Below are 25,727 nucleotides of genomic sequence, written 5' to 3' on the forward strand. Positions count from 1 at the left end.
ACCATGGAGCAATACAATGGCATTATAACATCCTCACACATGTTTTCCATACCTTTCCTAATAATACCCAACATTCTATTCGTTTTCGTAGCCGCAGCAGCACACTGAGCAGAAGGTTTCAGTTTATTATCGACGACGACGACACCCAGATCCCTTTCTTGGTGCGTAACTCCTAACGTGGAACCTTGCATGACGCAGCTATAATTCGGGTTCTTTTTTCCCACATGCATCATCTTGCACTTGCTCACATTAAACGTCATCTGCCATTTAGCCGCCTAGTCTCCCAGTCGCGTAAAGTCCTTCTGTAATTTTTCACAAACCTGTCGCGAGTTAATGACTTTGAATAACTTTTTGACATCAGCAAATTTAATTACCTCGCTATTGTTTATTAATTATTGATTTCTGCCATTGTGTCCTTCAGTTTATCAATGTAATTTTTTAATTGTTTAATATTATTAACCTTCAGTATTATCACATACATTGTTTCAAAACTATGGTATTTTGATATTTTTAAATGTTTATATCTAATAGTTTTATATTTGTGTTTGTTTAGTTTTGTACCCTCGAGGCATCCATACAGCCAAATTTAGATATACAGCTCGATTTCCTTAAAGTAATTTTGTGGAGTTCTGTGATTTTGGTGTCCCTCTCTGGGTTGTCACCATTGTCTTGTTTGTTTGACTACTTGCAGAGACCTTTTCCTCTATTTGTTCTTAGAATCCTATTCTATAATGGAATGCAAGTGCCTACTTTCCTTTATAGAATACTAGCCTATCCAGGTACACACATGCTTAACATTCAGACATGAGCACTTATGCCAACCACAGAGCTGGTTTAAGAGTTACTGCCTAGGGGGCCCTTTTACTAAGGTGCAGGAGGGCTAATGCGCAGGTAACGTGTGCCAAATCAGCACTACCCCGGGCTACTGCATGCAACCAGCAGTAATTCTGAGTTTGGCACACGCTGAATCCTGTGGTAGAAAATAATTTTCTATTTTCTACTGTACGGGCGTTCCCAGTGGTAATCAGCAGTTAGTATGCACTGCATTGTTACTACATGGGTAGCACATGAGCCCTTGCTGCTAAGTCAATGGGTGGAAGTAAGGGCTCAGGCCACAAATAGGTGCATGTTAGTTTTAATTTCAGTGCACACCCACTTCTTGTTCCATTAAAAAAGCCCTTTTTCCCAGCAGTTGTAAAGAAATGGCCCATTGCGCACCCAAAACACACCCACACAACCGCATGCCACTTTTTAAAAGGACCCCTCAGTGTTGAAGAAAGGTGCTTAACTTAGATTCTTTTATAAAATATGTGTATTAGTTTGAGCGCTGCCCACACTTGCCTAAGCTCCACCCATGTGTACATGTCCTAGTGATTATGCACTAACACCCTAATTCTATGAGTCACCAAAAATTGTGCATGCAAATTTGAGTATGCACCCAATTTTCACATGTAATTTAATTAAATAAGCTAATTAGCATCAATAATTGGCTTTTTAATAAGCAATTATTGGCACTAATTAGAATTTACACACGTAAATTTAGGTGTAGGATCAGTGCCTACGTTTTACACGTGAGTAGAAAAAGGGAGCATGGAAATAGGAGGGCCATGGGCAGAATGAGGATGTTCCTAGCATTTATGCACATTGTTATAGAATAAGGGGGATACACACCTAATTTAGACACATACATTTACACCACATTTCAGTTGGTGCAATTGGCCGTACCTAAAGTTAGGTGTGATTCCCAGGCATAAGTACTATTCTATAAACCGTGCCTAACTTTAAGCTCAGCTTAATAGAATAGCGCTTTTTTCCATCCCTTAAGGGTCCTTTTATTAAAGCTTAGTGCAAACTACAGGAATTAGCATACACCAAATGCTAAGAAATCCATTTTATACCTATGGGCTTTTTAGCATTTAGCGCATGCTAATTCTGTTAACATGTGCTAATCTTTACTAAAAGTGTCCCTGTTAAATGGGTATTTAAAGAATAGAACCAAGATGGAATTTTGGCAGTTATGTATATGCACATATACATGCATAAATGCCATTATTCTACAAATGTATTCACATAAGTGTCCTTTAGTTAAGCTGCATTAGGTGCTAATGCATGCCTAACGCAGAAAAAAAAAGTCTAACATGGGATGTGCTAATACATTCTGTAATAGCTTCAGATGTGTGCATACTAACCTCATCAAGGTGGAGGGTGGGCATTCCTATGCTAACCAATTAGTGCATCTGTATTACTGCGCGTGCTGACTGGTTAGCATACAGATAACACAAAGATCCTTTACCATCTACAAAAGAAATGGCAGTAAATGCTCCCACAGTAATTTTAAAAAATGGATGTGCACTGTTGGCAATATTAGTGCACGAAATAAATAGTCAATAGGGGGGTTTACGGCCATGGTAAAAATGGCCTTAGTTAGCGGGAGAGACCTGCTTAAGAGCATACTTAGGCCAATTTTTACCACAGCTTTGTAAAAGGACCCCACAATCGGCAAATGAATATTAGCGCTTATTTGATAGAATTACTCCTGTAGTGTCACCAAAGAAACACACAGACATATAAGCAATCCAAGCTCTGAAACTACATTTGGTATAAAGAGGTGATGGTTTTTCAATGCCAGAAAGGTCAGTACAGCTCCTCCAAACCCTAGGTCACAATGATAACTTATCCAGGGATTATACATGATTTGGAACAAGTTCAAATGCTGATAGGTGTACATATATTGCTTCTAAAATACGGAATACATGCTTAGGGCCCTGTTTACTAAGTCGTGCTGTAGGCGCACTAACATTTTTAGTGTGTTCTGAAAATTAGCGCGCGCTAACACTAGAGACACACATAGGAATATATGGGTGTCCCTAGCGTTAGCGTGCGCTAAAAACGTTAGCGTGCCTTAGTAAACAGGACCCTTAATTTTTTTTTTAACATTGGGATCCTTTTACTAAGCTACGGTAAAAATAGGCCTTAGTGTGCTTTTACGAGGGTCTTTCCCTCACACTAAGGCTATTTTTACCACAGCTGTAAAGACCCTAATTTTCTGTGTTTTGCATTAATGGCCACACGTTAACGTTGCCATTAGCACACAGCAATTTTTTTGAAATGCCGTGTCAGTGCTTATTGCCACTCATTTTGTAGGCAATAAGGGCTCATGCAGTATCCGAGCACTAACCAGTTAGCGCACAGTAATATAGCGAACACCCACTCTCCGCCCCTGACACACCCCCTCAAAAAATTGAAAATTTGTTTAGCATGCAATTAGTACACATAGATTTCAAAGTTACTGCAGGACTCCTGAGCATGTCCTGCAGGACTCCATTTTTTCCTGCATTAGACACTCATTAGTGCCTCATGCAGCATAATTAAAAGGCCCATTTACTTTTATTTAAACAGCCTTTTAAAATATATTTTCACTGTGGAACACTCTTCCCAAAACCTTGAGATCTATTCATAACCATCTCAACTTCAGGAAAGTACTGAAAACCAACTTGTTTAAGAAGGCCCATCCCCCTGACCCAAATTAACTTTCTACATCCTGCGACACAGAAAAACTATGGCCCGTACTGTACTTCTATCACCACCCACTCTTTATTTCTTTGTTGATCTATGCTTATGTTTCTTCCACGTTGATTAATATATTGTGTATTTGTATTTTATCGAACAGGAGCCTGCCTCTCCGGTATTGTGTAAGCCACATTGAGCCTGCAACTAAGTGGGAAAATGTGGGACATAAATGTGTTAAATAAATAAATAATGTAACAGAGACCCTACCACATATTACATTAAGCATAACAACTTCAATATACATTCCATTTCACACTAACCTCCGCATAGCGGATGTGACACCACCACTGATGCCTAGTGGGATGCATGCATAATCTTAAGTGTCACCCAAACTGGGCTCCAAACTTTCTGATATTAAATCTCATTGAGCTGCCATGTATACATATTTCTAAAATTGCAATTTATGTGCATAGCCTGATTTACATAGGTAAATGGCACCTACACCTTCTATAATAGCCTCTTTATGCTCTAAACCAGACTGCTGCTGATTCGGGCAGAGTTGCTCCATCTCCATTAGCTTCACTTTGCCTAATTATAATTAGGAATATTCTGCTTTATCTTTATCTTATCAGGCATCACCAAAGATGTGGTAGATGTGCATCCAGCTCCAGGCTGCTTCTTATTGATATAAAAAAATGAAGAGGTACAAAAATAAAACAAAACTACACATACCCAGTATAGAAAAGTTAACGTAAACAAATAAATAAATAAAATAACCTAATGGGGAAAAAACTTAAAAATAATGTTCAAAACAACAAATAATTGAAGTTATAAAATTCTTTGTATGGTGCATGCTCACACATCAACTGAAATGGACTGCAACATTTTCATCAACCACCATATGGTTGTATAGCAAAAGTCTTTAATATATGAATCTTCAATATTGAAGAAGAAAGAAGAAGTAGAGAGTGTGACACAAGCTTCATCACAGGGAGTGTCACAATTCCTTTATTGCACCAAACAAAGACCCGACACAGGACCATGTTTCGGCAGTAAGAACCGCCTGCCTCAGAGGTCAAAAATACAATAGCTGCTGTTGAATGAATTAGAAATCAGTGTTGCCCAAAAGGAAATGTGTTGAATACACAGATTCCCAATGTGTGCAAAAAATGCCTTGGCGCCAAAATCGCCACTGTAGCAATCGCACAAGAAATGTTCAAACCATTTTCTTAACTCTAACAGGGTCCCCTGTTAGATAATGGTTTCAAGATTCATATATTAAAGACTTCTGCTATACAACCATACGATGGTTGATGAAAATGTTGCAGTCCATTTCAGTTGATGTGTGAGTGTGCACTATACAAAGAATTTTATAACTTCAATTATTTATTGTTTTGAACATTGTTTGTAAGTTTTTTCCTGTAAGGTTATTTTTTATTTGCATTTTGATATAAAACATACTTGTCTTTAGGCACTGAGTTTGGTTTCTAAAGTTATTTCTGATGTTTTAATAATATATGCCTTACTAAGTTCAATTTGGCCACAAGAGTCAGGTTGTTGGGTTTTTTTTGGGGGGGGGGTTCTTTTGGTGAATATACTAAAGAATTGCAAAGGTATTTTAGCTTTTTTTGTTGCTTTTTTTTCCATTGCAGAAAATGAGTTAAGTCTGAACAGGTGGCAATTTAAGAAAAGCTTACATTTTCAGTATTATTGCTTGCAGCTATTACAGTAAAGAGAAAGGTGTGAAGGTCCAGGAAAAACTGAAGAGTCAGCTTCATCCATTTAAGTAAGTAGAGTTTTTGACCTCCCATCAATAGCTTTCTTGCTCTTTGGAAGCATGTGGGGAGGCAGATCCTCAAGGGCTTTCCGGCTAAGCCACCAGTCACCAAAATGAAACGGAACCAAGTTCAGTGATTTTTGTGTACGTATGTTCCAAAAATAGGACACAATTACAGAGAATGAAGTTGTGATCACATGAACATTCCCATATCAACCAATAAAGAGTTTGATGCTAGAACACCAGATATCAATTAAGAGAAAACACAAGAATGAAACTAGTAGTTTGTTATATACCCTTCATCAATGCTAATTTCCATTTTTTTGAGGTGACCATGCCCACTTCCAAATATATCCATTAGTCAGAACTGATGATCCGCCTACCATTCCCACTGTATGCCCAAATCATGCCTACTCCCTCCCTGCCCCTTTTGATAATGTCACCGAATGTGATGCCATAGCCATGCCCACACCCCGCCCTTTTTTGCATATCCTTCCACAAGGCCCACCCCTTTCTGTGACATCATAGGAAATGATATTATGACTCTGCCTAGGCTACACCACTTTTCAAGATGGCAGTGAATGGTGGATGCCCCTATAGACACTTCCTTTTTTGTGCTACCCGTCGCCATCTTGGATGAGTCACATGATGGGAAATGACATCGTTATGTCAATCGTGTTTTTTCAATCACAGGATGCTGATTTTTTTTCTGTGTGTGATCAGCTGTCTGCTTTCTCTCAGAAACAAAAGGATGTTTCAGGTTTCACATGGTGAGAAAAATAAACTTTTAGGCACAGCCCTCTCTGCTGTTTAAGTACATAAGTATGTAAGTATTACCACACTGGGACAGACCAAAGGTCCATCAAGCCCAGCATCCTGTTTCCAACAGTGGTCAATCGAGGTCACAAATACCTAGCAAGATCCCAAAAGTTCAATACATTTTATGCTGCTTATCCCAGAAATAGAAGTGGATTTTCCCTAAGTCAATTTAATAACGGTCTATGGACTTTTCCTTTAGGAAGCCATCCAGACCTTTTGTAAACCCCACTAAGTTTACCACCTTTACCATATTCTCTGGCAAAGAATTCCAGAGTTTAATTACATGTTGAGTGAAAAAAAGATTTTTTCCGATTCGTATTAAATTTACTACTTTGTAGCTTCATTGCGTGCCCCCTAGTCCTAGTATTTTTGGAAATAATAAACAAACAATTTCAGCTCTAAGATGGAAAAGCAGTGCCTCATGCAAAACACAGACAAGCATACAAGAGTCAAACATAGAGATTTGAATGATATTCCCCACATACCTCCTCCTATCTCTCCTGTGAACTAGCAAGGCACAAATCCCCCCCACCCACACACACCATATCCTGTGCTAGCCCAAGTGTGTGCATTTAAGGATTTGGACGTCTCTGATGGTATTTTCGAAATGAAAGATGGACATAAGTACATGAATACATAAGTATTGCCATACTGGGAAATACCAAAGGTCGATCAAGCCCAGCATCCTGTTTCCAACAGTGGCTAATCCAGGTCTCAAATACCTGGCAGGATTCCATCTTTTTTCGAAAATACGGTTTTCCCTGCCCCTGGATTTTGACATTTTGACATCGCAGCTTGGATGTTTCTTTTGAAAATGCCCCTCCAAATGTAATAGAATTCATGTTTATGGTACAGGGCAAAGTATTCTCAAAGCAGATTTCTGTGCGTAGATTACCAGTTTTCATCAGGGAGTAGTGATCTGCGCATTCCTGATCGAGTGACAGGTCAAAAGCCAGCAAAGTGTAACCTCTGTAAAACTCTATACAGGCCATACCAACGCGTTATCTTTCTTATGTTTACCGGTAGCTTCTACCAGCTGCATATATTCTCTTAAACAGTGACCATGTTTGAAGTTCGGTTGAAGAGGTTTTACAGGTACGTGTTTGCCATCTACAGTGGGGGAAATAAGTATTTGATCCCTTGCTGATTTTGTAAGTTTGCCCACTGACAAAGACATGAGCAGCCCATAATTGAAGGGTAGGTTATTGGTAACAGTGAGAGATAGCACATCACAAATTTAATCCGGAAAATCACATTGTGGAAAGTATATGAATTTATTTGCATTCTGCAGAGGGAAATAAGTATTTGATCCCCCACCAACCAGTAAGAGATCTGGCCCCTACAGACCAGGTAGATGCTCCAAATCAACTCGTTACCTGCATGACAGACAGCTGTCGGCAATGGTCACCTGTATGAAAGACACCTGTCCACAGACTCAGTGAATCAGTCAGACTCTAACCTCTACAAAATGGCCAAGAGCAAGGAGCTGTCTAAGGATGTCAGGGACAAGATCATACACCTGCACAAGGCTGGAATGGGCTACAAAACCATCAGTAAGACGCTGGGCGAGAAGGAGACAACTGTTGGTGCCATAGTAAGAAAATGGAAGAAGTACAAAATGACTGTCAATCGACAAAGATCTGGGGCTCCACGCAAAATCTCACCTCGTGGGGTATCCTTGATCATGAGGAAGGTTAGAAATCAGCCTACAACTACAAGGGGGGAACTTGTCAATGATCTCAAGGCAGCTGGGACCACTGTCACCACGAAAACCATTGGTAACACATTACGACATAACGGATTGCAATCCTGCAGTGCCCGCAAGGTCCCCCTGCTCCGGAAGGCACATGTGACGGCCCGTCTGAAGTTTGCCAGTGAACACCTGGATGATGCCGAGAGTGATTGGGAGAAGGTGCTGTGGTCAGATGAGTCAAAAATTGAGCTCTTTGGCATGAACTCAACTCGCCGTGTTTGGAGGAAGAGAAATGCTGCCTATGACCCAAAGAACACCGTCCCCACTGTCAAGCATGGAGGTGGAAATGTTATGTTTTGGGGGTGTTTCTCTGCTAAGGGCACAGGACTACTTCACCGCATCAATGGGAGAATGGATGGGGCCATGTACCGTACAATTCTGAGTGACAACCTCCTTCCCTCCGCCAGGGCCTTAAAAATGGGTCGTGGCTGGGTCTTCCAGCACGACAATGACCCAAAACATACAGCCAAGGCAACAAAGGAGTGGCTCAGGAAGAAGCACATTAGGGTCATGGAGTGGCCTAGCCAGTCACCAGACCTTAATCCCATTGAAAACTTATGGAGGGAGCTGAAGCTGCGAGTTGCCAAGCGACAGCCCAGAACTCTTAATGATTTAGAGATGATCTGCAAAGAGGAGTGGACCAAAATTCCTCCTGACATGTGTGCAAACCTCATCATCAACTACAGAAGACGTCTGACCGCTGTGCTTGCCAACAAGGGTTTTGCCACCAAGTATTAGGTCTTGTTTGCCAGAGGGATTAAATACTTATTTCCCTCTGCAGAATGCAAATAAATTCATATACTTTCCACAATGTGATTTTCCGGATTTAATTTGTGATGTGCTATCTCTCACTGTTACCAATAACCTACCCTTCAATTATGGGCTGCTCATGTCTTTGTCAGTGGGCAAACTTACAAAATCAGCAAGGGATCAAATACTTATTTCCCCCACTGTACATACAAAGCAGCAAAGGTGATATCGTAATGTTGAAAATTAAAGGGGTTTTTAGCACAAGAACCGCTGAAAGCATCGTTGTCCACATACCTCAGGATGTTGAGCTTGGGCAACTGTCCCAGAAAGAGGTTTTCCTGGTTAGTAACACAAGATCTGATGGGTATGCTAAACACCTTCAGCCCTATGAGATCTATGGTATACTTGACGTTGGTCGTAAACAGTGCTTGAGCATGACTCAGCCGTGCCTCAGTGACACTTTTACTCTCTTTATGAACAGCGAGGCAGACAGGATCTGTACTTTGTGTGTTGGTCAGCATCCTCACTCATTAAATTGAAGACTTCTTTGCTTCTTCTCAGCTTTATTTTAACATCTACCCTGATCTTGTAAAAACAGATCGCTGTGTAAATGACCCAATAATTCTACTTTATAGCTAGCGGCTGTAAAGTGAGCCCTTCATTAAAACCAGCTTTGCGACCACCACAGTCTGTCTCCTCATGGCCCCTGGCTGAGTCTTTATAAAACAGACCACCTGTAAACTGTGTTTTGAGGGGTCCTTCGCTGTAATTGAGAAGTAGTTATATGAGGGCTCTATAAGGGTAGCAGTTGTTGCTCTGACTGATGAGCCTGTCTCCGATTGTGACATCCAGCTAGCTGAACAGGGAGGCTATCCAATAATTTACTAGTGCCATTTTGGCCACCCCTGCGATGTCTGATCAGTCTTCTTTCATGATCTTACAGGTGTTGTTCAAATCCAAATAATCTTCCCCATGACCAGCGATGTAAAAGTCAAGCAGCAGTTTCCAAAAAGACCAATAAAGATGGTATTTCCATATAAATGCTTTTTTTCGATATTGGTTTTAATGGATGACAATTGAAAGTGGTCCAATTCTGATTTAACATATTCTTCTGAACCATTGTGTACAAAAGCCATGATTTTTTTTCTCAAAATGTATCTTCTGGCTCTGTAGCGTCAGCTCTCTTCTTAGCCTTGCACTTAGGCTTCTGAGGCGCTACGTAGTTGGGTTTCTTTATTTTAAGGGGTTCGGGCTGTCCTTCTAAAAGCATCTGGCCACTTCTCTTTCTTTTAAGGGCTTTTCGCATGACTGCTAGACCAGAGCCGGTCTGCTCCAAATTGTTCATGTTATTCAAAATGGCCGCAGTGACTTGACCCATCACATCTGTGGCTAATTTTCTGGCCATGCTTTTCACATGCAATTTAACAATCTCGATGCCCCTTCTCAGCAACGATAACGCTTTTCTAAAGGGAATAAGAAACACACTGTCAATTCCCAATCCATACATATCGGATGATCCATAAAAGCCCTGGAGCCCATGATTGGCCTGGTCCACATAATAATCTTTCCACGCCGTGAGGTTGCACTAAGTTTTAATTGCCACCTTGTTAAAATGTGATCACTTTCCAGGGTTGCAAGTGAAGCTTAAGGATCACCTTCCCATAGCAAAATGAGACATGTCTATTCTGGCCCGTCTTTATTTCAAAGGTCATTGTATCAATGTGGTGCTTGTTCACAGGGATATAATGGGGTTTATTATATACAAAGGTGACAAACTTGTTACTTTCCCTTTTAATTTGAACGCAGTGAAGCAGCGATACAAAATGATCTGCTACTAACTGATGCTCCATGATGTCTAAGTAGAGATGCAAGGTATTAAAACCTCCTGTGATGTCTGCAGCATGACTTGTAAAACCATTGGGTTCTAACCCCAAAATGATTTCTAATTTGTCGTCTACTCAGATGAGCACCAGTGAGCTTGTATTTCTCATTTTCATTCTACATCTGATGAGGTTGTTAGAGATTCACAAGGGCTGCTTATCATAGCGAGTAACGAAGTCCTCGTTCATACTCTCTGTAAAAGCTTCCATGGTCAGCTTCCGTACTACAAAAGTTTCATACGGTAGGCCATACACAGGGCCGGTCTTAGCAAGTGCGGGGCCCTATGCAGACCAATTTGGTGGGGCCCCATCCTAGCCCCACCCCACCATAGCCCCGCCCCACTGTAGCCCCGCCCCCACCCTAGCTCCACCCCATTGATAAAATTATTCCATTTTTAGAACATTTTTTTATTTATGAAATTTCAAATAAAGACAAATGAAGCTAAACTTGTACAAAAAACTGATTGAAATAATAAGCACAATGCTATCATGAAACCTCCCCTCCCCAGAAATTATTCAGTTCAAGTCCACTACAATTAGTAGTTCCAATTCTCATAACAAAGGAGAATAAAGGAAAACTATTAAGAAAAGATTCAGTACTTTCAAATTCCCCTATTACTCTGTAACCCATATATGCAATAAAATAAAAATGAAATGAAAAGATATACAATAAAATTAAGTGATATGTAAAATATAATGTACAATATAAAAACACTAGTAAAAAAGCCCCGTTTCTGATGCAAATGAAACCGGGGCTAGCAATGTTTTCTTTTGTGTGCATGTGGGAGTGCGTGTGTCCCTGCCCTCTGGCCTCTCTCCCCTCCCCCCTCTGAGTCTTTCACTGTTACAGAGCCAGCGATTTGATTTCGTGCTCTGCTGTTTTCCTTCACTGACTGTGTTACAGAGAGGGCGGGGCAGACACTCATAGGGAAACCGGATATCTCGCCCCCTTCACACTTCCGGCTGGAGGCTTCATAAAACGTTGGTGTTGCTTTTTATATAGAGAGAAGATATAGACCACCAAGGTATTAAAATTGTTTTAAAATATATACCACAACTCTCTGACTCAAGAAGACTCCGACTCTGTCATCCATAATTGTCTGACAACACACAGAAAAAAAATAAGTAAAAAAAAAAAAAGTCACAATTAATACCTTATACACCAATATACCAGCCATACGGAAAATGCAGATTATCAACAATATGAAGCTAGCAAGGGATCATAATATCACAATTCTCATGTAGAGCCACAAAACACCCTTTTAGAGATAGTGTGTCATGATTTAGGCTCTACACCCTTTCCGATGTTTGGTGCCACCTTAGTAAGGCCAACACACAATCTCTCCACTGCAAAACACTATACACAAACTTGTGCAAAAACACACTCATAACCTTAACAAACCATAAACAGCACTAATTCCAAGGACAGGACGAGCTACAACCTTATACGTGGCGTGGAAAGGCAACTGTAATTACACCGGGCTCTAAAACACGAGTGCACAACCTAGTGAAAAAAAACAAACAAAAAGGGCTGCAAACTATACGCTAGCAGAATACAGCACCTTCCTTGATCACACCTGAAAAACACATGAATGCAAAATACTGAACTGGAAAGTTACCTCAAGAAGTCAGACTCAGTATGTAGCAATACTACAAAAATTAAAACTTACATGAAAAATATCACAGATGCACATTTCCAAAAACTAACATATTCCAATTAATAAATCCTGAATAAAATAGTTTTTTCTACCTTTGTTGTCTGGTGACTTTGTTTTTCTGATCATGCTGGCTCAGTATCCGATTGTGCTGCTATCTGTCCTCTTAACTCCGTTTCCAGGGCTTCCTTTCCATTTATTTCTTTACTTTCCGCCTTTCTTCTTCATTTCTTGCCCTACATCCGTAAGTAAAAGCTGGGTCCTCCGCAGACTTGACTGTCCAGTGGATCCAGCTTCTGCCTATTTTCTATATCCATGTGCACTTTATCTCCTCTCTTCCTTTTCCCTCACCTCATCTCCTTCCTCACTCTTCCCTCGCCTCCATCCATGTCCAGCATTTCTTCTCTCTCCTCCATCCACCCATGTCCAGCGACCCTCCTGTCCCCCCTGCCATCCATCTATATCCAGCAAGCCCCCCTGTCCCCTCTGTCCTCCCCTGCCATCCACCTATATCCAGCGACCCTCCTGTCCTCCCTGCCCGCCCCTGCCATCCACCTATGTCCAGAAACCCCCTCCCCTGCCATCCACCCATGTCCAGCGCCCCTCCTGTCCTCCCTGCCCGCCCCTGCCATCCACCTATGTCCAGAAACCCCCTCCCCTGCCATCCACCCATGTCCAGCAACCCTCCTGTCCCCCCTGCCATCCATGTCCAGCAACCCCCCCTGTCCCCTATGCTCTCCACTGCCATCCACCCATGTCCAGCGACCCTCCTGTGCCCCCTGCACTCCCCTGCCATCCCCCTATGTCCAGAAGCCCTCCTCCCCTCCATCCACCCCATGTCCAGCGACCCTCCTGCCCCCTTGCCAACTGCCATCCACCTATGTCCAGTAACCCCCCCCATCCCCCCTGCCCTCCACCCATGTCCCGCGACGCGAGTGTCCTCGTTCCCCTGCTGCTCCCCCTCCCTCCAGCCACCTGAGACATCTCCCGTCTGACCCCCCCCCCCCCGACCCGCCAACGACCCTCTTCTTTCGGCCGCACCTCACCTGACCCGACCCAGCATTTAAAAAAAAAAACCTTGAAGCGGCGGTGCCGGTGCCTCGCGTCTGAGGGCAGAAAACTCGCTTCGTCGTTGGCCGGCCTTCCCTCAAGTCCCGCCCTTGCGGAAGTTACATCAGAGGGCGGGACTTGAGGGAAGGCCGGCCAACGACGAAGCGAGTTTTCTACCCTCAGACGCGAGGCACCGGCACCGCCGCTTGAAGGTTTTTTTTTTTAATGCTGGCTCGGGTCAGGTGAGGTGCGGGCGAAAGAAGAGGGTCGTTTGGCGGGGGGGGGGGGGTCAGACGGGAGATGTCTCAGGTGGCTGGAGGGAGGGGGAGCAGGAGGAGACTCGCGTCGCGGGACATGGGTGGAGGGCAGACGAGCGTGGTCGGCGAGGCAGAGGCGAGGCACGCCGCGCGGGGCCCCCTTAGGCGCGGGGCCCTATGCAGCCACCTCGGTCGCCTCTGCCTAAGACCGGCCCTGGCCATACACCATCAAGACATAAAGTTGTTCTTTTGTAACTTTGTCCCACATGTGTGGGCATTGTATTTCCATCAAACACACTTTCCCCGGTCCTTGTAGATCCAGAGGTCTTGCTAACCGTACCATAAAATTAGAACTGATGTTTTGTAGAAATATTTCCACAGAGGCATTGCTAGGTACTGTGATGTAGAACACTTCATCATTCATGTTGGTTCTTGTGTGCAGCCTTAGATGTCTTGTACCTCAGAGGCCAGCACCCAACTGTTAAATTTCTCTGGCCAGCCTCTCCATTACACTAGGCACTTTTCACTTTTTGCTCTGGCCCGTTCCTTTTACTTATAAAACTTTTTCAATATGGTACACCAGTTCACTTCAGGATAAAAAGAACCTTCCACAGCTTCCCTGTCATAATCATATATATATATATATATATATATATATATATATATATATATATATATATATATATATATATATATATATGTAAAAAAAAGGCCCATTTCTGAAAGAAATGAAACAGGTGCTAGCAAGGTTGTCCTCTAATGGCAATTATGTTTTTAAGGGAACTGTTAGGAGAGAGTATGTGTGAGAGACAGTGAGTGAGTATGTGTGAGAGAGTGAATGAGTATGTGTCAGAGAGAGAGAGTGTGTGTGTGATTGAGAGAGAGACAGAATGAGTGTGTCTGTTTGTTTGTTTGTTTGTTTGTTTGTTTGTGTGAGTGAGAGTGTAGTGTGTGTCCCATGTGCACCAATTATGCTCTCTCCCCTGCATTCATCCATATGTAGCAAACGTCCTCTGTGCTGCATCCATGTGCAGCATCTCTCCCCTGCCCCCTCCATCCATCGTGGTGCAGCAATTCTCCTCTGTCCGTTGCCTTTCCCCCCCTACATGTGCATCAACTCTGCATTCTCCCTTGGCTTCCTCCCCCCTCCTCCTCACCCCTCCCCACTCTTCCTCACCTCCCTCCCCCTCATCTCAGGACCCCCTCCACCTCCCCCTCTCTCTCATCTCAGGACCCCCTCCCCCTCTCTTGTCTCAGGACCCTCTCCACCTCCCCCCTCTCTTGCCTCAGGACCCCCCTCTCATCTCAGGCCCCCTACCCTCCCCCCTCTCTCATCTCAGGACCCCCACCCCCCCTGTCTTGTCTCAGAACCCCCTTCCCCCTCTCTCATCTCAGGACCCACTCCCCCCCCCCCCTCTCAAGTCTTAGAACTTGGTCAGTATTTGGGGAGAAGATGCTTGGAGTCGGTCAGAGCAGAGGTGCCACAGCCCCCCTCCAGCCACCCATGTCCAGCGACTCTCTTCTCTCCCCTGACCCCCCCTCCATCCACCCATGCCCAGTGACTCTCTTCTCTCCCCTGCCCCCTCCATTCACCCATGCCCAGCGACTCTCCTCTCTCCCCTGCCTCCCCTCCATCCACCCATGTCCCAGTGACCCTCCTCTTTCCCCTGCCCTCCTCCATCCAACCATGTCCAGCAACCCTCCTCTCTCCCCTGCCCCCCTCCATCCACCCACCCACCCATGCCCAGTGACTCTCCTCTCCCCTGCCCCCCTCCATCCACCCATTCCAGCGACTCTCCTCTCTCCCCTGCCCCCTCCATCCACCCATGCCCAGTGACTCTCTTCTCTCCCCTGCCCCCCTCCATTCACCCATGCCCAGCGACTCTCCTCTCTCCCCTGCCTCCCCGCCATCCACCCATGTCCCAGTGACCCTCCTCTTTCCCCTGCCCTCCTCCATCCAACCATGTCCAGCAACCCTCCTCTCTCCCCTGCCCCCCTCCATCCACCCACCCACCCATGCCCAGTGACTCTCCTCTCCCCTGCCCCCCTCCATCCACCCATGTCCAGTGACCCTCCTCTCTCCCCTGCCCCCCCTCCATCCACCCATGTCCAGCGACCCTCCTCTCCCCCTGCCCCCCCTCCAGCCACCCAGGTTGTCTCATACTGGGATAGACCAAAGGTCCATCAAGCCCAGTATCCAGTGGCTAATACAGGTCACAAGCACCTGGCAAGATCTCAAAAAAGCAAAACAGATTATGTGCAGCTTATCCTAGAAATAAGCAGTGGATTTTCCCAAGCTCATCTTAATAATGGTTTATGGATTTTCTTTTAGGAAATTATCCAGATCTTTTTTAACCCCTGCTGAGGTAACTGCTTTTACCACATTCTGCAACAATGAATACCAGAGCTTACACACTGAGTGAGGAAATATTTTCTCTAGTTTGTTTTAAATTTATTATTTAGTAGCTTCATTAAATGCCCCTTAGTCCTAGTATTTTTGAAAAGAGTTAATAAGCAATTCATGCCTACCCATTCCACACCACTCTGTATTTTATAGACCTCTATCATATCTCCCCTCAGCCATCTGTTCTCCAAGCTGAAGAAGAGCCCCAGCCACTTTAGCCTTTCCTCATAGGGAAGTTGTCCTATCCCCTTTATTATTTTTGTCACCCTTCTCTGTACCTTTTCTAATTCTACTATATCTTTTTTGAGACGTGGTGACCAGAGTTCCACATAGTATTCGAGGTGCAGTTGCACCATGGAGTAATACAAAGGCATTATAACCTACTTTATTTTGGTTTCTATTCCTTTCCTAATAATTCCTAACATTCTATTTGCTTTCTTAGCCACCACTGCACACTGAGCAGAGGGCTTCAACTATGACAATAGATCTTTTTCCTGGGTGGTGACTCCTAAAGTGGAACCTTGCATCATGTATGTATAGTTCCCACATGCATCACTTTGCACTTGCTCACATTAAATGTCATCTGCCATTTAGATGCCTAGTCTCCCAGTTTCGTAATGTTCTCTTGAAATCTTTAACAATCATCTTGCAATTTAACAACTTTGAATAAGTTTGTGTCATCTTCAAATTTAATTACCTCACTAGTCCTTCCAGAATCAGCTGCACTTCACCAACTGTATACATACTCAAAGGGGAGGGAGATGCTGAGATAAGGGAAGAGGGAGGGCAGGGCTTCAGCATTCTGTGTTGCAAGAGGTGAGAGGGAGGGCTGCTGAGCAGGCTGGCCTGATGAACTCTATGATGCCTGTTTTAAATCACCTCTGAAAATGTTGGGGAGAGTGGCTCTGCATTTTCTTTCAGCACATTTGGCTGTCGATTGCTTGGAAAGAAAAACTAGGTAAAACAAACATGCATAGTTTATTTTTCTCTCCGTATGAAGCCTGAAACGTCCTTTTGTTTCTGAGAGAAAGTAGACAGCTGATCACACATAGAAAAAAAAATCTGCGCCCTATGATTAAAAAAATGCATTTTGAAAAACAGTATAAGGGTTGGGAAAAATAAATTGTGCATGCGCCTAAGGCTGCAGGGGGCAGTGTTGGACAATTTTGCTGTAAAGTTGGTATATCAAATAACGAATAACTATAAACACAAATGTCACTTACCATCACGTGACTAATTCAAGATGGCAGCAAGTAATGTGAAACAGGAAGTGCCCATAGGGGCATCCACTACTCGCTACCATGTTGAAAAGGGGCGTGGCCTGGGCAGATTTATAGCATTATTCCTATGATAGTACACAGGAGTGGAAGAAGCTAGTCACAATCTACAAGGTGATCAAAAAATTGTTTATTATCCAAATGTAACATGTCAGTAGTTAACACGGAGAAAATAGCACTATGTGTCAAGACAGGAAATCAGAGACTACGAAGATATGGCAGAAAAATATAGAAATAGTATTAATTTTTAAGGTTCAACCAATATAATTAAAGAACCGCCAAGAACATCTTGTCATATTGCTTAAATATATTACAACAGGATTTGCCAAACCTGTCCCACTAACCCCTCGACCACTCTAATCACATTATGGAGCTTCATTGGGTAGACTCAGAAGCAACATCAGAAAATATTTCTTCACTTAAAAAAAAAAGTGAACAACTTCCTAGTGGAAGTAGTGGAGACAAAACCAGTAACAAAAAAACAAGAAAACCACGGGCTAAGCACAAAGGATCTCTAGTTGTAAGGAAGTGATGGGAAAATCAGAAATCTACTGGGATGGGATCTATGGCACTGGGAAAGAAATTTGGCAAACTAGCTGGACCTATATCCTTATTTGTCATGAGATTCTGTTTTTATAGGGTTTAACAAATCCTGAGTGGAGAAATTTGCAAGCAGAATGGAAACTCTCTGGTGGGTTCTCCACTTGTGTGCTCTGAATATTTTAAAATATTTTGTTTTTACAATCATTGATATTCAGGTTTTTTTTTTGTTTTCTTTTTTACGGATCACCCCTCAGAGGTCATAGATATTTGAGTGTAACGAAATGTATTAATAAACTATCTTAATGAATGCTTTTTACACAGGGAAGCAGCACAGGAAGTGGATGGGAAACTTCGATTGTTCAAAGAGAGCCACAGAAGGAAAAAAGAAAGAAAAGAGAAAAAGCGCCAGAAGAAGGGGGATGAATGCAGTCTTCCTGGACTCACGTGCTTTACACATGATAATAACCACTGGCAGACAGCACCCTTCTGGAATTGTAAGATCTGGGCATTAATAGAAGGCAAAAAGCAATGAAGTTCAATGTTATTGCAGCTTGGGCTCCAATTTAATCATATTTGTCAGTGATCTCAATTATAAAGGGTGTTTTATTGTTATAGGAATTCTCTAGAGCAGGCAAATACCTTAAGAACCGATATTCAAAAGTGATGATCCTTACTGCTATCACCCTAACAAAATCAGCAAGTTATATTTAGGTACGGTAGGTATTTTCCTGGCCCATGAGAGTTTACTTTGTAAGGGCCCTGTTTGCAAAGCAGAGTTATAGGCACGTTAATGTTTTTAATGCATGTGAACCATGTATGCACGTTAACCATGTACATGCCTACAATATCCTTATAGGCGCCTACATGTTTAGCGCATGCGCTAAATGTAGGCGTGCTAAAAACACTAACACACCTTAGTAAACAGGACCCTAAGTTTGTACCAGAGGCAATGAAGAAATTGTATGGGGGAGAGGATGCTTCAGGATATGAATTCTTGGATTTGACTTTACATCTGGATACTTCCTTAGAGGAGAACAACAATAGAGATACTTGTGGCTTCCTTTGTGACGGTCTGCTAGGTCACAAACTCAATGCTATTTTAGAAACAGGAAGTGTGTCAAGTCAGCTAAGCCATGGCTGGCAATACAGTTTATGGAAAGATTAGTCTTTGCTAAGATAAGACTCCCTCTGTTGGGTTTTCCTAACTCAGTTTGAATGGCTGCTCAACTATATTTTACACTTAATGAAGGCTTCCTATAGGGGCATTGTCTCCAAGTGGATTAGTTTTATGTATTGTCTTCAACTGGATTAATTTTATGCGTACAACAGCAACAATAACCTCACTTCTAAAACAGGATATGAAGCTGTCTCAAAGGTACTGCTAATGCTCACCACAGTATTTGCATGTACCAAAAAGAGCTTCCTTCTGGAGTTCATAGGATATAATAGATAGGCAGCATAGCAAACATGAGCAATTACAGCAGTAAAAATATTCAAATAATGTAAAGTATGGCATAGTATACTACTTATAATGTCAACACAATATGTAATAGAACATTTTAATTGAACATTGATTCTTATAGAATATCTCATGGGCATGGATGAGTTTTCTTGTTTGTACATTCAATTTGTCAAGATCTCTATGAGGACAGTCTACAGTTCCAAGGCAGAATGTCAGTGCAGGAATTACATGATGATTGATGTTTTAAATCTTATTATGTGCTGTTAAAGCACTTTTAAATCCAGTAATATTATCTTCTCATCTTTTCTCTCAATAATTTATTCTAGATTGTTGCTTCTTGTTGTATCCCTAAACATTTATGTATGCCTTTCTGTTCAAGTTCCATTATGTCAGCCAGTAAGCGCCATGTTGAAAGTCTGGCACGAACTTGAGCATAGTTAAATGAGCACTTAGTCCCCTGAAGAAGCTTGATTAAATAGTGAAACGGAGAGCCCCATTGGGTACAAGAATCAAGCTATGTGCCTTTTTGCTTAAAGTTGCAGTAATCTATGAAGAATTGGAAAAGTATTTGTTTTATAAAATTCAAAGACACTTGGAGAAGTTATAGTGTACAATATACATATAAATAGTATTTTTTAATTCATTATTTGAAGGTTTTTTAGACCAATGATAAGATTGGAGTCCAGTATAAGCAGGCACTAAGACATCATACTTGCTGCCAAGCCGGGACATTTAAGGTCTTTTTCCGCCAACTAGTTATGATGTTCAAAAGTATTTGAACATATTGATTTGAATTTAATAAGTAGAGGTGTAAAAATACAGTGACATTTTCAGCTTATTGATCTGTCATTGACATCTAATTTTTGCTGAAATAGTGTCCAAATATTAGTCTGAACCAAGGATTATTAAAGGCCATAATTGCTTAATAGCAGTACAGATTTTAAGATATGGGATATTATTGCTAAGCTTTACCCACTGAAGAAAAATGCACCGTTTTTGGTAAGATATTCACCACTGCTTAATGTTTTTTTGTGGGAAATACTGGACAACTAACGGGCAATTCTATGAACCTGCAGCTAAAATTTACATGTGTATTATGCGTATAAATACCTATTGCGTGGAGAGTATTTGATAGAGGGAGTACACATGGGTGGAGCATGGGTGGGACTCCCACTTACAAGCATAACTTACAGAATACTGTAAATTATGCATACTTACTTGCTCTAGGACTGTATTAATTGGGGACCCTACAGGTTAGATGCACCCAAACCAGGTTTCTCTAGTGTTCTATAATAGAATCTAGGCACCTAGGTTCCATTATAGAATAAAATCCTACCACGTGCCCTCAGGGCACCTAAAGTGGTACTTAGTTTTAGAATTGCTCCCTTAACTTAAGGTTAATTACTATTTTTCATAGAATCATTATTAATGTGGAATATCTTTCTTTCTAGTGGGATCCTTCTGTGCTTGCACAAGTTCTAATAATAATACTTACTGGTGTTTGAGAACTGTAAATGAGACCCACAATTTCATCTTCTGTGAGTTTGCCAGTGGGTTCTTGGAGTACTTTGATATGAGCGTTGATCCTTATCAGGTAAACCGCTGATATTGTAAGATAACAATAAGGCAGGCCTTAATAACCTTTTTTTGGATGAGAAGCCAGTTCAGAACTTAGGAACCTAGTGGCTGAGAGTCGGTTGGCATTCCAATGTTCCCCTGTCATCTCTCCTTTCCCCTCTCTCCCAGTGAAGTTAAAAAAACAAGGGATATGGTTCCTCTATGACACTGGAATCTCTCTCTAGGTTTCTGCTACAGCTGTATTAGAATCAGATTTACTAAGGCTGTCTCTATTTTCAGGCCCTTGAAGCGTTGCTTCATTACCTATTGCCATATCCCAGGTCCTCACCAATTTCCTTCTCTCCTTGGACCCCCTCTCCATTCTCAATGATCTTCATCTCTCATGAGTATTTATTTATTATTTCAAAAAGCTCTGAAGACTTCTTTTTTTTCTAGGTGGGGTTGTGTGATTTCTTTTATTTATCTGTATTTTATAGTCATGCATTAATTCATGGTTGTCTATATCAGTTTCTTACTTAACATATGTAAATCACCTTGAATCTTGTTTAAGAGAGTTGACGAGTAATAAGTCTCGCTTAGCATAGCATAAACAGAGCCAAATTGGAAGAGAACAGCAGATAAGGGGGTGAGAGGGAGGCAGTGGCAGTAGCAGCAGCAGTGGCAAGAAAGGGCATTTGGGCAGGAAAATATCCGGTACTAAAGCACAATTTGTAAGCACCATGATGACCTGGCACTCAAGATTTGTCAAGCCCTTTATAAGTATGAAATCTTTTGGCATTTTTCATTGCCCTGCATACTCAGTTCAGATGTATTTCAAAAGAAAAAAAAGCCATGGTGTTATCAAGAAATCAGAATCTTTTTGGGAAAACTAAAGTATATATATTTTAAGAAGTGAGGTTTTGTGATAGCTGCCACTGTAAAAATGGCCACTGTTCTGCATGGCCAGTCATATTGCATGGCCATGTAAAAGGAGAAGCATCTGCTAGGTCAGTTTAGGAATTCCTTCCTGAGCTGGAGTGAGGAACTCTAGCAAACTGGAAACAGATACAGGTGTTAGTATAGGCCCAGACATCCCTTCCGCACATTCAAGAGGGAAGAATTAAAGTGGGCCAGAGATACCCTCCCCCATGTCATTGAGAGTCGAGAGTGAGATATAGAGCAAAGCCTGAACATTCCCTCTCCATGGTTTGGGATTCAGTTATTTGAGCCCAAATTCCCCTACACTAGGCCCAAGAGATGGAAGAGAAAAAGAGAGGAGTTAGCATGGGCTGGAAATCTCTCCAGGCAATCAAAAGAGAGTGAGCACAATCCAAGGAAAGGAATCCCTGCATGAGTTTTCATGGCTTGAGTTAGAGTAGAAGATTGATAAAGAACAGAGGGTTGAGCAAGAGTATAGTATGTATTTATTTAGATTTTGCTCACACCTTTTTCAGTAGTAGCTCAAGGTGGTTACATTCAGATACTCTGGATATTTCTCTGTCCCAGGAGGGCTCACAATCTAAGTTTGCACCTGAGGCAATGGAGGGTTAAGTGACTTGCCCAAGACCACAAGGAGCAGCAGTGGGATTTGAACTGGCCTCCTCTGGATTGCAAGACTAGTGCTCTAACCACTAGGCCACTCCTATAGGGCACATAGAATGATTAGTCTGACTTTGTAAGCTTTATTTTTCATTTGATTTATATTACTCTTTCATGTTTTTGTGTAAAGCCCTGATATACAAATATCAAATATGAGGTTAATTTTTTATGGGGAACCTAGTTTAAGAGGGCATGTGGTAAACAACTTAAGCATTATTTTATACAGACACATAGGAACATATGTGTCTTTAAAGAATGCTCATGTGTGGCAGAAATTGTGCCTACATGGAAGGCACAGGCTACACCTGCTGAAGAGTAGGTGTAAATGTCTTCACCTTGATTATTTAAGTGCCCATATAGATCAGCAGAGTTTATAATCTAAGGGGAAATTCTATACAGTGGCCACTAAGGGGTCCTTTTATTAAGGCATGTTAACAGATTTAGCACACGGCACGCACTAAATGATAAGACACTTATAGGAATATAATGGGCTTCTTATCATTTAGCAACAAAAAAAAAGAAAGAAAGAAGAAAGGGGTAGACCAGTGTGGATCCAAAACAACTAGTTTATTAAAACTGACGCGACGCAGTTCTGTGTTTCGGCGCCACACGCGCCTGCTTCAGGAGTCAAACAATCTTCAAACAAGGTACCAAATCCAAGAGTGTGGAACCACATTGGTCTACCCCCTTCTTCTTTCTTTTTTTCTTTGCTTGGGTTCTGTTGTTAGAGGGGCACCTCTGCTCGCTTGTCTTGATTTGTCTAATAATTTAGCATGTGCTAATTGTTAGCACTTGCTAAATCTGTTAGCATGACTTAGTAAAAGGACCCCTAAATGTAGCCACAGCAAAGAAGTGCACTTAGCGTCAGTTCTAAACTGGCGTTAAGACACACCTAACCCATTAAAGAATAATCATGCAAAGGTTGTTTGGCATGCTGATACTTAGGCATGACAGCTTATGCCAGGTCAATGACAGGCATAAGCTGGCATGCCTAAGTGCATTTGGCAATATGTGCATCTGATACTATTCTATAAAGGTGACTGCGATGCTAGGCATGCCCCTGCTCTGCCCACTGGTATAGCCCTTTGGTTGTTATGCACAACGAGGTGAATTCTTTATATTGCACCAAAAAAGTGCTGTTCTATATACCACGCTTAAAATTAGGCATGGTTTATAGAATAGCGCTTATACCCAGGAATCACCAACTAAAATGTGGTGCAAATCATTGTGCCTACATTAGGTGCATATCCCCCATATTCTATACCTACATGTGTAGATTTTAGGAATGACCCCATTTTGCCTATTACCCTCCCATTTCCGTGAGCCCTTTTTGAACTTGAACGTAAAATGTAGGCGCAGATCGCCTGCCTCAATTAACGCATGTATATTTCAATTAAATCTAATTATTGCCAGTAGCTTGTTGACAAGTCAATTATTGGCACTATTAAAAAAAAATAATACTGCTTTTTCTCTCTGGTGTTTCTATTATCAGTTGACCAATACAGTCCATACGGTAGAACGAGGTGTTTTGAATCAGTTACACCTACAGCTAATGGAGCTGAGAAGTTGCCAAGGCTATAAGCAGTGTAATCCAAGACCAAAAGGGCTTGAAGCAGGTAACTCCATTAAAATCACTATTCTACTACTTTTGCCTATTTTAAATATATTTGGGTGGAAACACTTAGGGCCTCTTATCAAGCCATTTTAGTGGTTCCTGTGTGGCAATGCTGACAGAGCCCATTCGTTGTATTTATAGTGCCTTGCAAAAGTCTTCATGCCCCTGTATATTTTTTTGTATTCTGCTGTCTAAAAAGTGCAATTCAAAATGCATTAAAATAGGAACTTGTTTCACTGATCTACACCATGTACTGTACACTTTCAATATGAAAGAGTAAGAAACCAAAGAAGTCTAGATTAAATAAATCTTCAGACTCCTTCTCATAAAAAGACTAAATTGGCTCAGTTTCCAAAAATTGCCTGAGCAAGCCCCATAGAAAGTTAAATAGAGACCACAGGTATCCAGTCAAAGTAATTAAGCTGATTTGAATGCTCTTGGATGAAGAACCAAGCTGTTTCACAAACAAATAAGAGGCAATGAGCTGCAAAAGGCAAAGCAGCACAACATGAAGCAGACCAACCAGTGTAGAAGAGTGCAATTTGTTAGGTCAAGCACATGATGTGGCCACATTTCACCCTAAGGCTACATCAGGGGCAGGGCCACTGAGAGGGGAGGACAGGGGGGCAAAATTCCCCAGGCCCGGCCTCCAAGGGGGGCCCGGTGCCGGGGTCTCTCTCTCTCTCTCTCTCTCTCTCTCTTGCTCCTGATGGGACCCGGGTGATTACGTCCCAACAGGAGCAGGAGAGAGAACTCTGGCGTCGGGCCCTCATTGAAAGCTGGGGAGGAGCAGACACAGCAGGGCTTTGCTCCAGGGCCTCTGGTTTGGCTGGCGGGGGTCCCTCCAGGTCCCGCCAGCAGAAGAGGTCTTCCTTCAGTGCTGCTTTTCACTGTGCCGCATTGCCTGCCAAGCGGCTGCTTTTTCCCTCAGGGCGCACATGCTCGGTTTTGAAACCGAGCATGCGCCACATGAGAGAAAAAGCAGGGCCGGGCAAGCAATGTGGTGGTGAAGAGCAGCGCTGGAGGGAAGACCTCTTCTGCTGGCAGGGCCTCAGGATCCCCATCAGCCAAGATATTTGGAGTTGTGGCGGGGGAGACGGCAGCTATCCTTAGGGGGGCAATCTCGGCTATGATTCTGGGGGGGGCAGCAGTGGCGATGACCCTGGGGGGGCAGCAGCGGCGATGATCCTTGGGGGGGGGGAGCGGCGACAGCCCTGCCTTGGGCCCAGCTCAGTCTCTCGGTGGCCCTGATCAGGGGTTATAGCTAGAAGGAGACTGAAACAAACTTTCCCCTAAATACTGGGTTGAGTTCAGAAAAGCAAGCAGCTTAAGAACAGCAGCACTTCCTCCCCACAGGTAGAATCAGTGAATCTACGTGCTTCTACCTGTGAAGAGAAAGTTCTGCTGTTCTTAAGGAATATTTGCTTGATTGCTTTTCTGGATTCAGTTCAACTTTTTAGGGGAAAGTTTGTTTCTGTCCCCTTCTAGCCATTAAATAATGCAGTCTACTTGCAAGAGCTTGAGTTGTACTGCCAGGAAGAATGTGTACAAAGTGCATCATCCTACTATGCGAAGCTAGTAGATACTTATCCTAAACAATTCACAGCTATTGTTGCTGCAACAGAGGCTTCCACCAGGTACTGAGTCAAGGAGAATGAAGACTTATTCAGTGTAGAATGTTTGAACAGAATGTTGTGTAGCTCAGTAAAACAAATTCCTACTGTAGTGCATTTTGAATTCTATTTTTTAGACAGCACGTTACGAACAATATGAGAATGGAGAAGGGTAAATAATGGGGTTCCCCAGGGATCTGTGCTGG

The 25,727-nt window shown here is 42.5% G+C and overlaps 1 protein-coding gene across 4 annotated transcripts in view; it reads left to right on the plus strand.

Annotated features, from left to right (window-relative positions):
- The window catches only part of SULF1 (sulfatase 1), a 317,465-nt gene that overhangs the window by 278,067 nt on the left and 13,671 nt on the right, over positions 1 to 25,727 (plus strand). For 3 of the 4 annotated variants that reach the window (XM_030215333.1, XM_030215358.1, XM_030215340.1), the window contains 4 exons: positions 5,231 to 5,296; positions 17,997 to 18,169; positions 20,589 to 20,731; positions 23,786 to 23,909. In XM_030215333.1, coding sequence (XP_030071193.1) covers positions 5,231 to 5,296; positions 17,997 to 18,169; positions 20,589 to 20,731; positions 23,786 to 23,909 — 506 coding nt within the window. The remainder of the gene's footprint in view (positions 1 to 5,230; positions 5,297 to 17,996; positions 18,170 to 20,588; positions 20,732 to 23,785; positions 23,910 to 25,727) is intronic. The other variant, XM_030215349.1, reaches the window with a different exon arrangement.

This window comes from Microcaecilia unicolor, chromosome 1 (assembly GCF_901765095.1).
Source record: "Microcaecilia unicolor chromosome 1, aMicUni1.1, whole genome shotgun sequence".
Classification (NCBI taxonomy): Eukaryota; Metazoa; Chordata; class Amphibia; order Gymnophiona; family Siphonopidae; genus Microcaecilia; species Microcaecilia unicolor.